The sequence below is a fragment of the Hermetia illucens genome, chromosome 2, assembly GCF_905115235.1.
Source record: "Hermetia illucens chromosome 2, iHerIll2.2.curated.20191125, whole genome shotgun sequence".
Classification (NCBI taxonomy): Eukaryota; Metazoa; Arthropoda; class Insecta; order Diptera; family Stratiomyidae; genus Hermetia; species Hermetia illucens.
Window position 1 is genome coordinate 129603669 of NC_051850.1, and position 17808 is coordinate 129621476.

A 17808-nucleotide genomic window follows, 5' to 3' on the forward strand; every position below is an offset into this window, starting at 1 on the left:
TATAGACATATTTCCAATTCATTCACCTCTTTCGTGTTTTTTTAAACATGCCGTCTTTATTATGCCGGTCAAAGGATAGCGTAAATCCCAGGCAGAAAGCGCGGATTGGTACCTATAATGGAACTCACAAGCTGGGAAACACCTGCTGCACCAACACCAACCACTATATTATTAATTCCTATCTCCACCTCCACTTGGTGATCGCTAAATTTTGTCCTCGACTTCAGATGAAGGCTCACCATCTGCGCTAAATCAGGAACAATTTTTCCCTCCCATAACTCGATCACGATAGTCTTTGGGTCAGGCAAACGCAAATGCGTAATTAAGGCACTTTGTACGGGGTATTAGCCTATAGCGGAGACCATGTTGTTTGTTTGAACGAATTCATAGATTTGTAACCACCCGTGTTTCTGCAATCACAATATGATATTTGCGTGTACCCAGACACAATCAAGAAGGGAGAGATATTCCAAAAACCTAAAAAGATGGCGAAATTGGCCGTGAAGATCCGCCCGCAACTATTGTGTTCCGTCGATACGTACTTACAATAATAATCGTTGGCGCAATAATCCATATTGGATCAAGGCCTTCAAGTGTTTTAGAGCACTTCATATGAGCTTTTCAGTCAGCACTGAACTCGCCCTAGTGGTCAAATGGTAGTAAAGGTCCCAGGGCAAAACGTGGTTTCGTACCCACGATGGAGCATAAAATCTGAGAAACGCCTGCTGAACCAACACCAACAGCTCTACTACCAAACCCTATCTCCACCTCCACGTGGTGACCGCTGGGAGCTGTTGCTTAGCGAAAAGCTGCAGATGGAGAATACGAGTCTCTCGCACCTAAAAACGGGACAAATTGTACCAGCTGGTCTTCCAGGTTGGGGGTTGGGTAGGGCTGGCAACCCTGCACGGAAAACAACTTGTTCCGAAGCCACAACAGGAGCCTCGGACTGGACTGGTAACACAACGACAACGGAATAACGATTTGCACATTTGGAGATGGAGCTACCAAGCAGCTAGCCGATATTCTGTCCCAATAAAGGGCTGATGTAACAGCATTGCAGGAGATGCGTTGGACATGGACTAGTTTACTGGAGAAGAGTCGCTACACCATATATTATAGCGGCCATCCAGTAAACCATGTGCTTGGAGTAGGTTTCTTAGTCAGCCAAAAAATGGAACCTGTTGTTATCGGCTTTGAAAACATAAGCGAACGGCTATGTACTCTGCGCTTACGAGGCAAATTTAGAAATATAAACCTCATTAACGCTCACGCCCCTATAGAGGAGACTGCAGAGAAAGATACCTCTGTGAGGCAGTAGAACGAAACCTCGAAGTCTGTCCCAAATGTGATATCAAAATTATCCCACCAACTGAAGATGACGGACAAATACTGCCACGACCAAGTATAGAAGAAAGCCGATGGAATTACAGCCGAATTGGTTAAACATGAAGGCGACCAATTACACCAAGTGGTTCATCAACTTGTGCTCAAGGTGTGGGATAGCGAATCTGGCAAAGAGGCATTATCTGTCCCATACATAAAAAGGGAGATATCACACAGTGCAGCAATTATAGAGGTATCACGTCGCTGAGTACCATCTATAAGATATTCTCCGCTATCTTGCTACCGTTGATAATTTCTCCTATCTAGGGTCGAAAATCACAACCGATAACAGCTACGATGATGAAATCCGCGGACGGTTGTTTCAGCCAAGAGAGCCTATTTAAGCGTACAAAAACTGTTCCGCTCGAAACGTCTCACCATAGGGTCAAAGCCCTTACTGTACAAGACAATGATCTTGCCAGTCCTCATGTATTCCTCGGAGACTTGGGTTCTTAGCAAGAAAAACTGCGAACTCTTGGTCGCGTTCGAAAGAAGAATCCTCCGAAGAATTTTTGGGCCCCTCCATGAGGATGGACGATTCCGTAGCCTTCATAACCACGAAATCTGTGAGCAATATCATGACCGTCAGGTTGTGGATAAAATCCGGCTCAATAGGTTACGGTAGGCGGGTCACTTATCCGTATAGATGAGGATGATGCAGCCCGGAAAGTCTATAAGGAAAATAGAAAAAGGAGACGAGGCAGACCCTGCCTGAGATGGAACGATAGCGTAGGTCAGGACGCCAGACAGCTTTTAGGTATATCGAATTGGTAGACCTCGGCGCAAAGCCGGGATATCTGGAGTTCCTTCTAAGGCAGGCCTAGACCGGATACCGATCGTTGGGCCGTTGATGATGATGATGATTGCCCACGCCCAAGATTAGTACCCTAACTTTTCATTCACAGCTGAGTCGACTAGGATCAGTTACGATAACAAATCCTTCTGCCACGAATGAAATTTGGGCCGCCACCTTCCGCTAGGACCGCCTAGCGCTCTAACCATTTGATACCATACGATGCGTACTTGCTTGCCTTTACACCAACCAGGCTGTGGGGCGGTCCTTCAAACATTTCGATCCCCAACATGCCCCCTATCGATGCGTAAGTTCGTACCGGAACAGGAAAAATACAACCATAACGGGATTTCGCGTGCATCTAACGAATAATCAAAACACAAACTCAGTGAATTGAAACGAAACCAACTAACGGTTCGACCGCGTGCATTTAGCCTTAAAATTTCGGGCCCGACCAGGAATATTTACGACGGATCGCATCCTTAATCGACGCGGCCTTTGAGGTTCCCATCCTGCCATGGCAACCTGAGGCCATTAGGTTCGAGCATACCCCTTGTTATTGTGAGTGTTGCGAGTAACTCAAAAAGATTTAGATATTGGTAATATATTACACTATCATTTCAAGCAGTTAATTTTTCAATTTAAGGGGGTCATGCCGTGTGTCGGATCCCATTAATCGATTTTTTTTGCATCAACTGTATCTTAATATAGTGTAGAATATTTGAGCAGTGATTGTTTTATATTCGGAGTCGTTCGGAAATTACAGTGTTAAACAGGTAAAGTGTAAGTCCGAATAACATTCGAATGACTTCGCTAAAATCATAAGAATTGAAGCCAAGACTTTACATGTGTTTCTTCAAGAAACCTAAGGCTTATGGATTAGGTATAGCAGATTAATGGTCAATTAAGATTTTATGGTTAATAATCGCATTCTACTTTTTAAATGCGTTTTTCTCGAAACTGCATCTTGAAAATCTGCTAGCATCGTAGACCAAAATCCATTCAACGAAATTCTTTGAAATTTTCACGAATTGTTCAGAATATATTTCTATGATCCGCATACTAGGATAATTACGATTGTTTCGGTAGTTTTTTTTTATTCAATAAAGCAGCCTTGAAAAGACCAAAATTTCCAAAAAATGTTTAACTAGGCACCAAAAGTTTAGTTTTTAATATTTTTTAATAATCCTAGTTTGCGGACTGTGGTTCAGTTCGCACATTAAAATGTCGTTTACATTCTTTCTTTAAGATGATCACAGCGCCCTCTAGCGTGGCAGCAGAAAAACACCTTTTTTTGGAGGTGGGTGTATAAATTCCGCTGTATGTCAATAACGAAATATGCTATTGGGTCGGAAAAATGACTACGCATACTCAAGATATTGGTGAATATATGGTGAATAATTTGTATTTGTACCTTCATCCAATTCTTTATAAAAAAAATCTAAAGAAGCGAAAAAAACGCCCTTCACACGGGATGACCCTCTTAAAAGAATAATGAAAAGATAAAATATTTAAACGATTTTAAAAGAAAACCAAACATGGCCGTAACCCGTCCCAAGCCCGGTTTTGAAAGGAGAAGGGGTGAGTAGCTTCAATCCGAACTACAGGAACTTTGTAATCTTACAAAATACTTACTAAGGAAACTATCACTACAACTGGAAGTTTAATTTAGTGGGTGGAACCGCAACTCAAAGCACTCAGACCTTTACTTTCGCGAATCTGAGGACACTCCCCAGAGACAGAGAATGCGCAGACTCTTCGTTGAAGAAAGCCTTACCAAGGTAAATTCGTCTGAGGAGGCCAGGCAGCTGCATACGAAGTACAGGACCCTCTTCTTCCTCCTCGAATTGGCTGACCACCACTACGATTTTGTCCATGTGGTAGTTTAAGAGGCAGGGCCCCGTGAAAAGCCCTACTAGGGCTTTCATGTCCCACTTCTTAAGGGACAACAAAAATGCCACTCTAGCAACCCAGGGTTCCTTCACAAAGATTTTCGCCTCCCGGTAGAAGTTGTAATTCTCCATTCGGCTGCGTGAATGCTTGCCATTTCTTCCTTCAGAGTGGACTTGACAATAGATGACCGGATGCCAAAAGGTAGTTCTGGCCCCAACATTGTTGATTCAGAACCTTAGCTAGCCAGTCTTTCAGCTTCTTCATTACGAGTGATGTTTGAGTGCCCTGGCACCCACATCAGGATGGTTTCGTTCACTCAGGCAAGTTTCAGCAGCGCCTGATGACAACCCAACACCAACTGGCTTGATATGTCGTTGCTGATTCGTTTTCCATGACTGACCCATCGGTGAAGATTATTAAGTCTGTAATCCCAAAAGATTCGTGGCTACTTATCGACTATTCTTCTCTTTTGGTGATTACGACGGAATATGTCTTTTCGAAGACGAATCTCGAAACCACATGATCATCATCAGAGCCACTTGATGTTTGCCAAAAAATCTTCAAATGGACGCATGACCGTATGATCGGCCGCCTTTCCACGCGTATCAAACCTAAATACGTCGTTAGCTGCTTTCCGTTTCACCTCCAAATGGATTGGGGGTAAATTTAGAATAGCTTCGAGTGCCACGGTTGGCGTACTGCTCATTGCCACAGTAATATTTAGCCAACCTAACCTCTGAATCTGCATCAGCAACTTCCTGTTGTTAACAAAGTTCAATCTCGGCCACCAGGTGATGCACGCATACATGAAAATGTTTTTTTTATTACGGTTGTATACATCCATACATACATACTGTACCTGCAAACTTGCCGATAATTATTACGGCTAGATCGTCCGGAAACGCTTGTGGGAAGATTTTGTGTACTGCCATAGCAAGGTGTCCATTACCAGAAGCTATAACAGAGGAGGAAGAACACCTCCCTGTGAGCAACCCCTAAGACATCCTGAATCAGTAGACTTCTGTCCGACCACTATGTAGATCTTCCTCCACTCTAATATGTGAAGGATCCAACTAATTAACGGCGGATCGATTTCATGCTGTCTTACTGCGTTAGAAATCGCGAAATCGCCACGAATAAGGCATATTTGAAGGCGCCTTCGATATCCATAAATGCGTCAAAGGCGTATTCTTTATCGGACATCGCCTTCTCAATTTTTGACGTTAGCTCATGAAGTGCTGCCTCTGTGGATTTGCCTTTCTGGCAGACATGTCGCCTACAGTGAAGTGGCTACCTAGGAGTATATGTATCCCTTATGAACCGATCTGCTAATCTTTCCAGTCCTTTTAGCAGAAAGCAATGATCGGTCAGGAGCTTTTTGCATCTATGTGGATGGGTTTCCCTGGTTTGGGAAAAAACCACATCACGCCAGCTGGTTGGAATATAAGCGTGTGCTAGGCAAGCGCGGTATATATTCTGAATGTGTAGACCCAGAGCACCCATTCCCCCTGTTATTAAAGCCAGAATAATGCCATCCGGACTTGCAGACTTTTATCTATGGAACGAGTTAAATGCCCATTTCACACGTTCCCGAGAAACTACTTTGCATGCCAGAGTCCAATCTTCCGGTTGAGGGCTGTACGTGTCTCCCGGCACCGAGATGAGATTTGGGATGCTGCCTGGGAAGTGCACTTCAATTAAATGGGTTTCCGTTTCCTCGTCACTTTCTGTGTACCTCCCGCTGTGTAAACGCAGATAGCCCAACTGCTGGGTACGTTCTTTGACGAAGATCGGTTTTAGCTTTAAGGATGCCTCAAGAGAGTTGGTCTCTTCGCCAAAGCGTCTCGAGGATGATCCTCTGGCTGAGCTTATGCTCTTTTTTATAGCTGTTTAAGCCTCTTTGTTCCAAATCCAGGAGCTATTCAACTCGATTGTGGATCACCCTTGTCGTTCTCCTCTGTTTCGCCAAATCCGAGTTCCACCATGATGTTTTACCCTTTTTTGGCATCATAAGTAGACAATTCTCTTCGGCAGTTTCTCTCATGCTATTTGTGATCATCTGGGTTGTTTTCTCAATTCCAGCAATGGATTTGATGCGTATCCCAAGGCAGTCAGTTCTGTTTTGTACGTCGCCCAATTTGTCTTATGCGGATTCCGTAATGGAATGGGTCGAAGTGGATTCATGGCCATTACGAAATCAATGGGCTTGTGACCGGAGAGCGTGATATCGTTTGATACTCTCCACTCTCCGACAAGAACCGCAATGTCAGAGGATACCACCGTGATGTCGATGACCTCTTGCCTGACCACGTTGAATTAAGTGGGTTCATTACCCAAATTGAGGATCTGCAATTCGGTTCTTACCGGATAATCCAAGAGGAGGTGGTCTTTTGAAACCACCATGCAGGAACGGGGTCTATCATTTCCATTGGTATACAACAAGTCAGCATGTCCCCTAATTTCCCCACCAACAGCCCATGGTTCTTGCATGAGGTATGATGGATATAAAAAGTAAATCCATTAAAAGAGGGGAAGGAGAAACCTAAGGTCGGTACGGATAACTGGCGAGAGTCGTCTGACTTGGGTTGGGACCCAGTAAAGAACAGCACGTGATCTAGGCGCCACGATGAGGACGTATTACAGAGTGTTATTCAGAGTTGAAAAACCCAAAGGTCACAGTATTCGGCTCTGCGAAACCAGACGAATATTTAAACCCAGTCATCGCGTGCCGCCAGCAAGGTTTTAGAAAAAGTGAAGATCGATGGTCTGACGGAGACCAATAATGCACTTGCGTAAGCAGGCTATACTGAATGTAGCGTGGATAAATTTGCAGCACATGAAGTGCACCGCTGCTTACCTAGTGTTCCTGCTCCGAGAAGAAGATATCAACATCGCGTTGATATAGCTCTAGATCGGAATAACACATAGCAGAAAAGTGCCAACAATCGTGGTAAAATTGGAGTGCAGCGCTGCCATGTGCCCGTGAAGAACTTTCGGCCAACCAGTCACACCTCCATCGTGTTGAACAAATTTGTCTTGGATATCCACTTAAAGACGATTATAGAAAGGTCGTCCTTTCTCAAATCTCTCATGCCCTCCGGAAGTCGCTGAAGTTGCAAAGACTTCAAGACCTTCGTACCAACCTTGCTCTCATTCAGCTGTTTCATTTCACGGAGTAACTGGCTGGAGGTGCGGTCATCAAGGGTCAAGTCTGTCATCAAGTGATCAGCTTTACTACCTCTCTTTCCGACAAACCACCGGGTTCCGCCACCAGAACGGCGACACCCTTACTGCCACGGCAGTTATGTGCACAGAAGGGGGCAGGGTCCCGCGGTATCCTTCCTATCGCGAGACATATCTTTACAAGAACAATAATCAAAAACAAACTTGAACGGAATGCCGTTGAGAACAAAACCAACCCCTAGTTGTTCTTCCTATCATGAACAATGAGAGTAGGATCAAGCGAAAGCAACATTTCTTCGTGTAATTTACTTCAAAATTTATGAGTTAGATTTCGTATGCGTTCAGTCAATAAAGTCTAAGGAGAAACGGAACGTTTCGCTGACTTAAAATGAACTCAAAGAACGCGCCCATTTTTGAGCAATAAGATAACTAAATAAAACTGCAATGAACATTTCAATCGAAAAAATTAAATGCGGAATAATAGAAAATAATAGCTTAATGATAACAATCAATTCCAATTAAGTTGTAACTATCATCTGGGTGTAGTTTTTAACTATGTGGAAAACAGTAACTCTTTGGAATAATAGCGACTAACGATTTCGTCCAGGGCAGACGCTACCTCACTTCTTCCCTGGGAGCAGCGTGACCGAAAGTGGCAACAGGCGGAAAACGCTCCTTTATATATTTGCAAAAACAGGACAACGGTATCCAAGTGAAACAGCCAATAGCTAGATGCTAAATTACTGTTTAGGATAGTGAGGAATCCATGCCTTGGACGAAACCGTTAGTCGCTTTAAATGCTCCTTCGCTTACCCCGGGGAATTGCTATTTCGGTGTTACGTCGCGAAGCAGAATTAGTTACGAACTGCTCCTCGTGTTGTTATTTATAACTTTCCTCCTTCCTCAGCAGATTGTGGATCGCCTTCATTAATTTTTCCACCGCCCTCCAAGATGTTTCAGAGGCTAGCATGTGGTCCACGATATTCTGGGGGATCAACCGTGGCCGGGCGTCAATTTCCACTACCGCTCTGTGTGCTGCGAACCACGGGCAGTCAAAACCAACATGCTCCGCATCCTCCGCAATCATCATGCATGTCGGGCAATACGGGGAGCCGTTACGCCCGAAGCGATAAAGGTATGCACGGTACCCTCCGTGTTTACTTAGGAATTGAGTTAGGTGGTAACTAATCTCATTGTGCCTTCGTTCGGCCAGTTTGAGACATCTGGAATAATCTTGTGTGTCCAATGTCCTTTTGGGTGAATCATTCCATCTTTTTTTCCATTCCAAAATAAATTCACTTCGTGCTAATTGCTAACGATAGGTATAGGACTCGCCGATTGCATATGATGGGTCATAGAGGCGTCGACCCTCGTTCGCCAAGGCTGCTTCGTCTGATGTTGTACGGTAAGCGCATGACGTTCACAATGCATTCAATCGGTATGGAGCTGCGATTTCCTTACTATTTGTTTTCAACTTCAAAGACGCTGCCCAGACTGGAGATGCATAAAGCAAGATGGAGTTGACAACTTCCAAAATAAGGTACCGATGGCTTTGGCTAGGAACACCTATATTTAGTAACATTCTTATCAACAATGTAGCCATCGCGGAAGCTTTTCAAAACAGGACTTGAATTTCAATCTTTGGTCAACCATGACTCCTAGGTATTTACACGTTGGCTGCGACTGTATGATGTATTAACCAATCCTGACTTTTATCGGCGTTTGCTTCCTTCGCTTGGTGACCAAAACTACCTCGGTTTTATGCACTGCCAGCGTCAGACCAACTTCCTATAGCCAAGACCTGATTTCAAAAATTGCCTCGTTTGTGAGCACTTCACTCCGATGTCATCTACGAAGCCAACGATTGTCATTCCTTTGGGCAGTTGAAACTTTAAAATTCCGCCATACATTATTAACCACAGGAGAGGACTGATCCTTGTGGAACCCCGCAGGTTGTTTTATACATCTTAGGCCCATCGTTCGAATCGTAAAACAATTTCCTCCCCTAGAGAAATTCCATGACTATGTGCACCAGGTATTTAGGGACGCCCAATTTGGCTAAAGCAGCAATTATTTTGCTCCATTTTGCTGTGTTGAAGGCATTCTGCACGTCGCGAGTAACTACCGCGCAAGATTTATTGACCTCCATTGCTTTTTCCTCGTCTCATATATGCCAAATGAAAGGTTTTGGTTAGTACTTTCCGAAGCTAGTTTTCATTTTTTACATTTGTTGGAAAGGTGGGGAGTGTGGGGTATCGTAAGTGATCATTTCTTTAACGGACCCACTCTCAGAAAATACTTAACCGAAAAATCTGAAAAAATCCGGAGACCACTATATGGTATCTAGGCTCCGAAATACCCTCCATGCCGATGTCTGTTCAAATAAAGTTAATAATAGTATATCACTATATTTTTTAGTAATTAGCTGCGGAACCCCCCTTAAGTTTCTTCTACCATCAGGAAATTTTGCAGGGTATAACATAGAGTTTAGTGGAAATCGCCCTATTATTAATAAGTAGATCAAAGTTGCCACTTCTTTGCAAATTCAAGACTTAGTGAGATATTCTCACATAATACATGCATATATTCGGTGCTACTAATGGGACCAATGCACACTCAAATAATGTATTATTATAGAAGAAATACACACAACCTTTTATACCTGAAGAGTCCAGCTTCCCGACTTGTTTATTCAAATGATCTGCCTGATAAAATTTTTCGCAAAACAAAAGAGTTCCCACAAGAGTCTGTTTACACAGATGTGCATGGACTTCATAAGTCGTTATATCCAATTTTTCGCTGGAATTCATCCAAAAAATGAATCGTTAAAGCCAATATTTTGTAATAAGCGATATCGTCGAACCCGATATGACTTACAAAGAAATTGAATGAATCTTGATTGGGGCTTGGAATATTGATCACAATAAGTGATTTTTTGTTATAACCGATATCGTTATAACCAATTATGGCTGTATTGACCTCTAAAATGTGGGCTAGTTTGTAAAAATTTTAACCTATTAACATTTTGTGAATATCACCTTATATTTTCAAAATACCGCCTTATTGGTTTAAATATTCGCTAGACATACTTGAATCAAATTTCGGTATCCGAAACTCGAAAATAAAACAATGGATTTGCAGAAAAGAGACAAACATACCTCAACGACGTTATTCCTCGTCTCGTTCATTTGGTTCGTGGTAATTGAACTGTCAACAGCTTTGGTGAGTTCGCGTCGTAAAATTTACAAAAATCCTTGTAAATCTTGGCCATCATTTAATTTTTACGCATCAAAATACCATAAAAGTTTTCTTTAATAAAGTGAAAGTGCAATTCCGTGAAAATTAACGAGGATGCCTCTTCTTTTCCAGTTCTTAAATTTCACTGAGAAGTCCCTATTTACACCGACAAGATGGGTAGGGAGAACAAAGCAACCTGGAAAGCTAATTATTTCTTGAAAGTCGTGGTAAGTATTTTGCCCTTGACCATAGGGAATAGTTTGAATTTATAGTGCCGATACTCCCTTTGAACTCGACGTTTTTGAGGTTAGCTGCACTTGGAAGGGTTGACTATTTATGTCTGCCGTAACCAAACTTTTCTAATGCAAACAATTTCCCTTGAGGTTTCTTGTATGATGAACTGCACATGTCTTAATGAGTGAGTCCCTGCCACTGCGCTAGAAATAGCGGAACCCAAAGTGGCAGCACTCTGGATGTTGAAAGTAGCCAGCCGGCTGTCTGACTAAACCAACAAAACTTACACATCCACCTGAGTTCCGCACAGATATTAAGAATTCTCTTTCTCCTTTCCAGCAATTGTTCGATGAATATCCAAAATGTTTCATCGTGGGAGCAGACAACGTCGGCTCAAAGCAAATGCAACAGATCCGTACATCGTTGCGTGGCTTGGGTGTCGTTCTCATGGGTAAGAACACGATGATGCGCAAGGCCATCCGCGGGCACTTGGAGAACAACCAATCGCTCGAGAAGCTCTTGCCCCACATCAAGGGAAACGTCGGCTTCGTCTTCACCAAGGGCGACTTGGCTGAGGTCCGCGACAAGTTGCTCGAGAGCAAAGTCCGTGCCCCAGCTCGTGCCGGAGCTATTGCCCCATTGCCCGTCATCATCCCAGCCCAGAACACCGGTCTTGGTCCTGAGAAGACCTCTTTCTTCCAGGCTCTGTCCATCCCAACCAAGATCTCGAAGGGTACAATTGAAATCATCAACGATGTGCCCATCTTGAAGCCTGGCGACAAAGTCGGTGCTTCCGAAGCCACCTTGCTCAACATGTTGAACATCTCTCCGTTCTCATACGGTTTGATCATCGAACAAGTCTACGACTCTGGCTCGATCTTCTCGCCCGAAATCCTGGACATCAAGCCCGAGGACTTGCGCGCCAAATTCCAAGCTGGTGTCGCCAACTTGGCCGCTGTCTGCTTGCAAATTGGATACCCAACCATCGCCTCGGCTCCACACAGCATCGCCAACGGATTCAAGAACTTGTTGGCCATCGCTGCCACTACCGAGGTCGAATTCAAGGAAGCCACTACTATCAAGGAGTTCATCAAGGATCCAAGCAAATTCGTCGCTGCCGCAGCTGTTTCAGCCGCACCAGCAGCCGCCGACGCTGCCCCAGCTGCTGCCAAGAAGGAAGAGAAGAAAGAAGAGTCTGAGAGCGAAGACGACGACATGGGCTTCGGTCTGTTCGATTAAGTCGAAGCAACACTCTGACGCGGACAGGTGGACGCAGCTACTCGTCGGATTAATGTCAACCACGGTAATCCAATGGCGATTTGTGTTCATATCTGTTTGAAATAAAAGTGTTAAAACAAAAATCAAGATCTTTGAGTTGACCACAATGGGTATCAGATGCACCAAAACGTAGGATTTTTAACGCGGCCGAATTGTAACTCGGAGGAGCTTACGAAGTGCCGTAGAGAGGTTAATATTGTTGTATTCCACGAAGTTTTGTCGAACAAAATGGTATTCTGGTGAAGTCCCACCTCATGGCAGATCACTATTCCTTGCAATTTGGGTTGCTGCCGACAAATCGTTCTCGTTTTCAACATTCTTAAGGGAGTAAAGCTGCCGGGACTGACGGTTTCCATGCCGGACTTACCATTTCTATAGGAGCGTTATATTGGTCTCGGTGGACATCTCTCCGTAGGTGAAAAGGGTACTCATTTTTGTCGCCAGCGCAATCTAAAGAAGTACCCAGGATAGTAACGGGTCGACACACTACGCCTCATAGAAATCTGCAGGAAGCACACACCGTAGACATTCTAGGTATGTACATGTCCAATGAATACATCCTGCTCAAAAGATTCGCAGTGCGGCCAAATTAAGGCAATGTGGGAAAAGCTTCGGCGGAGGATATTTTGAATTAAAAGATGACCCTTTACCGGATTCAATTAAAGGGATAGAAAAAGTATTGAAGAAGTGCCAAGAATAAAGAGTATACTCAGAACCCTCAAGCCCCCGCCCCCCGCATAAAATATGGCAAGTGACTACCAGGTAGGTTTTAGGAACCAGGGGGACCTCATAAGGGGCTTGTTCAACGTGAAGGCCTTGTTTCCAACCATGCTGATGAAGGATCTGTAGTGCTCCCGGCATGTACAATACTTCGCTCGCTTTGTGTTGTGACACGCAGACGAGAAAAATCATTTATTAATATGCATTTTCTTTTTCACGTTTTAGAATCCCCCAACTTCTCCATTAGACTCCTTCCAATTTTCTAGTCCACGATGTAGGAGTTTATTTAAAAATGATGATGTCCTGTGAGTTAGGGCTCAAGAATACACTCAAAGTCTCCCCTGCTTGTCGTAAGAGGCAACTAAAAGATGTAGAGATTTGTGGGCTGGCAACCTGCAAATTTTGAAACTTTATTGTTACCAAAACGTCAACAACGCCTTGGATAGCCGTTGAACTCATGCCGAAGACCGACTATGTACGGTTTCTGGAATGTAGACACGCTCCTCGGCGGCGGTAGCGAAGGGCCCCATGATGTTCGAGCAGGAATTCAACGATGGGAGGGAAGAAAGATGGTGGGACTGTGTAGAGTACTTCTATCCCTCTCGCGGTAATGGGTTTACTCTGCTTGTACTCTGGTAGCAGACGCGAATTTGGTGTCGGGTTGTTTCTAAAGGCTACCACATCTAGATCTGGAAGCCGCTTTCTGACAGACTTCTAATCGGAAGTTTCCGGTTCATACGTAGGAGCATCAAAATTTTAAAGTATTGTGCCGCAATAGAGACTTCCGATATAGTGGAGAAGGATGCTTTCTAGTTGTCTAGTCTAGTTTCCAGATGTCGCTCGAGATTGGGAGAAATATCTTGCAGATACACTGAGTAACCCATCTGAGAATATCGATGAGCAGTGGACCGAGGCCGACTTAATTAGATCTGGCTGCGGATCGATGAACAGGATTGGTTGAAGGCTGGTTGAGTGATGGTGGGCGTGACGCGCTCAGATTCCGATACCGAGCGAAATTTCAGGGAGTTCAGCGTAGTGTGCACCATGGCAAAAGGATATTTACAATTACACTGGTCAGGGTACCCGAGATGCCGCAGAACGAAACAATTTCAGATGCAGACGAGAAATCATTTCGGCCATCAATGCACGCAAACGCCGCTGGACTTGATGGTCTCCCCGCAGAGTTATTTATCGCTGCACTTGCAGTTACTACAGATGGGGAATTTTTTTTTTATCCGAAACCTTTCCTAGATAGTGAAAAAAGGGGATGATCGTTAAGATTCCAAGGAATCGCACACGTTTTGAGTATGACAATTGGAGGGGTCTCTGTTTGGCTCGGCCGACGCAAAGATAATAGCTGAAATAATCCTGGAACACATCAAAGAACATCTACATTGGCCACATCAAAACCCTACAGTGCGCGGAGTTTCGATATTCGTGGGGCGCTGGTGGTGGCGACCGGTGGTAGGTTAATGGGAGAATCCGTCAAGAACTCCCCGCAACATCGAGCACGTATGCAGAATGGTTTACTTTTACATGGTTGAAACCAGACTGTGTGAGAGTCTCATTACATGAAGGGAAGCCGTGATGAATTTATGTACAATACCTGAGCTGACAATATAATGGGAACTACAACCACCCGCTCGAGACGCCAAACTTCCTTGATTTCCCGAGCCAGTGACTCATAGTTCACCTTCTTCTCCATGTATTTCTAACGCCGAACCGCACATTTTACACTGGTCATTCTCCATCCGCTCATTCATTATGAGCTTTTTATAAGCTCGAGTGGCGACCACGCCATCCTGAATAGCACACATAAATCGCTTCATCTCAGAAAAGAGCTCTCCAGCACACACATGGTTGCCAAAGACAATTCACGTGTTTACCATGCATTGCCTTCGACATCCATTCATTAATCCGCTCTTGGGCCAACTTGAACCCACTCAGAGGTTTAAAAGATCGATCCTTCAAGTAAAGTGGAGTCAACCTACAGTCTGCCTTACAAACAGCCGCATGCAAGGGGCTCGCGTGTTCTTTGCTGTAAAAATAGGCGAGCAGCGGATCGACTTACCGGTGATGCTGCCCCGCTACGTCAATGACTCCGTTACCTCCGATGTCACGAGGCAGGTTCATCCGCTCCACAGTAGAGTTTGGATGATGCATTCGGAATTTGAACATAGTAGTCCGTATTCGTCAATCCCGTATATGGATATGCTCTGAAGTATCGGCATCCTCAGATTAAGGCACTGATAAGGTGGTGTGCCACCCTTTCATGACTGTCGCCAAAAACTTTATTAGTTTGTGATCAATGCGATACAGATGTAGGACATCGATTAGCTGGGCATGCGGAACGCTGTCGAATAATACGAATAATAGCATAATCGATATAGCAATTAAACAAGTTTCTTTAGCCTCTAGTTGCTTGTCCTATAACTACCGACTCGATAATGAGTTGCTCTTTGCAATCCCTTGACCTGGCTCGGCAGCCCTTCTGCTCCTCGGACAGGATATTGTTTGTCTCGAGTTGCTCATTAGCTCTTCCACTAATAATGTCCTGAGTTCTGTACTGTGTTCTCCTTAGGGATAAGGTAGATAATCGCCGCTGTGAGAAAGAGTGGCAATTCCTCCGGCCGACTGATGACGTGACTTATGCTGTGTGCCAATCGACTGTGTATATTGGTGAACTTTTTGTGCCAAAAGTTCTGCACCCGATCCAAACCTGGGTCTCTTCAGTTTTTCGAGCTGTTTGTGGCTCGTCGAACCTCTTCTTCGATAACATCCGCAAAATGCATGCTCGGCATAGTGGCATGGCGGGTGCCTTCAGCACTGATCCACTCAGCATGCTGGGCGGGTAACCCCCACAGTCCATTCCAAAATTCTTTCGCTTTCGTTAGCGAAAACTGTGCTGTCTGGACTCCGCTGGTTCCTCGCGTATGTTGCATTCTGTACACGCCTGGAGTGACTTTCGCTGTACCGTCGTAATCGACTGCATACGACCGAACGTTTCTGTTTTACTGGGTCCAAAAATTCGAAACTGGTGTCTCACTGGGGATGGCATAGTTTCTGTAAACACTCTGCACTTTATTCTTCACCCGTCTGCTGGCATTGCCAGAGCTGAATTGAGTCTAGCAATGTCCTGCCTTAGTGAGTCCCGCCGACGTTCTAGGCGAATTTTCGATGATAGACCTCTTCGGTCCCCAACAACGCGAAAGCGAATCTTCTGACGTGCAAATTGCCAGCCGTAACAATACACAAATGATTGTAGTTGCAGTAGACATATCAGCACATAGCCGAGATGCAATTTCATCATTAATTTGACATAGAGTTCTCGGAGTTGCTGGTAATGCATCGATCTTGGGAATACCTGATCTATGCAAAGGATCCATTTCCGAGAATTCTATACACGCTCTTTGAATTCGTCCCGAACCTCAGCGGAAACCTCAGCTGGACGGTGGAGAAGAGTGCTTCGGCGAGTACTGAAATTGTTGCCTACAGTGCGGCGTGTTGTTGTTGATGCCGCCGCCTCTACCCCCATCGACTCTTGGTCACCTGTTTCCCCGATGACCTCAAGTCGAACACGTTCTCTGATGGTGGCCGGGATTGTGTCGCTGCGAATAATAAAGCGGTACTGGTCTGAAACTCGCTGCACAGTCTCATGCGCGAATTGCGAGAAACGCTTGACGAATCTCTGGTGCATCAAGTGGCGGATAGTGAAGAGGTTCATTTCCACAGAATACTTTATCCGCTGCTTACGTGAACCTGCTGAAGTAGTCGCCACAGATTGTGGCGAAACAGCTGCAGCAGGCGTAGCAATGCTCCTCGTCGTTGTGGCGCCTAGACATCGAACCGCCCCACAACTAGCGGTTACGATGCCCTATTGTCCATTACGGGATCCCGACCCAGTGACCAAGTCAGACGACTCCCACCGGTTATCCGTACCGGACCTTAAATTTTCTGCCAGGTGTGATGATAGCTTCTTCAGTGAGCAATCTGCAAGACTGCAAAGTTCTTGTACTTTCCTCACCTACTCCTCCTTTCACAATCGGGCTTGGGACCGGCTACGGATATTAATTAATTAATACTATCATTCCTCGGAAACTTGGGTTCTTAGCAAGAAAAATTGCGAACTCTTGGCCGCATTCAAGAGAAGAATCCTCCGAAGAATTTTTGGCCCCCTACATAAGGATGGACGATTCCGTAGCCTACATAACGACGAAATCTATGACCGATACCATGACCGTCCGGTTGTGGATAAAATCCGGCTCAATAGGTTACGGTGGATGGGTCACTTAATCCGTATGGATGAGGATGATCCAGCCCGGAAAGTCTATAAGGGCAATATCTATGATAGAAAAATAAGACGAGGCAGACCGTGCCTGAGATGGAGCGATGGCGTAGGTCAGGACACCTGACAGCTTTTAGGGATATCGAATTGATGGACCTCGACGCAAAATCGGGATGTTTGGAGTTTCTTATTAAGACAGGCGTAGACCGGATACCGGTTGTTGCGCCGTTGATGATGATCATCATCATTTGAGTAATATTTAAACCTCTACCTACCTGTGTATCATTAAAATAATCGTTTAAAGGTACAGACCAGTCGAGCCTCAGCGTCGACATTTACATAATAGGAAAACTACATTAGTGACTAAAGGTTAAAAAACCCAAATGCGATGTTTCCATTTTAAATTTATGGATGTTTGCGAGTTACAGTAGTCGTTATTTTGGAATAATTTACTTAATAATAAAAAGTAAAAAAATATCAAATTTAGAAACATTGATTACTTCAATTACTTTAAATATGAAATAGGAACTTTTTGGGGAATCCCCATTTGGGTATACGGAGGGAATTAATTGCTTAAAGGATGTTACAGTTAAAAGCAAATATTTGGAGAAGTAACAACTGTAGATAGTCGATGAATTGACATAGTAAATATTTTCTTCTCTCATCATTTTTACGATCATATGTACTTTATATTAACGAATACTTATTTTATATTCAACTACAGCAAGAGCAGAAATGTAATAAACCCTCGATCCAATTGTAATAGAACAATTGTCACTTGCAACGGGAACGGATGGAA

At 44.3% G+C, this 17808-nt stretch overlaps 1 protein-coding gene across 1 annotated transcript; it reads left to right on the forward strand.

Annotated features, from left to right (window-relative positions):
• Window positions 1-10363: 10363 nt before the first annotated feature.
• Window positions 10364-12087, forward strand: LOC119648781 (60S acidic ribosomal protein P0). Its single transcript, XM_038050618.1, has 3 exons — window positions 10364-10477; window positions 10625-10719; window positions 11066-12087. Exons 2-3 carry the CDS (start codon window positions 10666-10668, stop codon window positions 11963-11965), a joined length of 954 nt encoding a protein of 317 aa, XP_037906546.1. The 5' UTR covers window positions 10364-10477; window positions 10625-10665; the 3' UTR covers window positions 11966-12087.
• Window positions 12088-17808: the final 5721 nt, after the last annotated feature.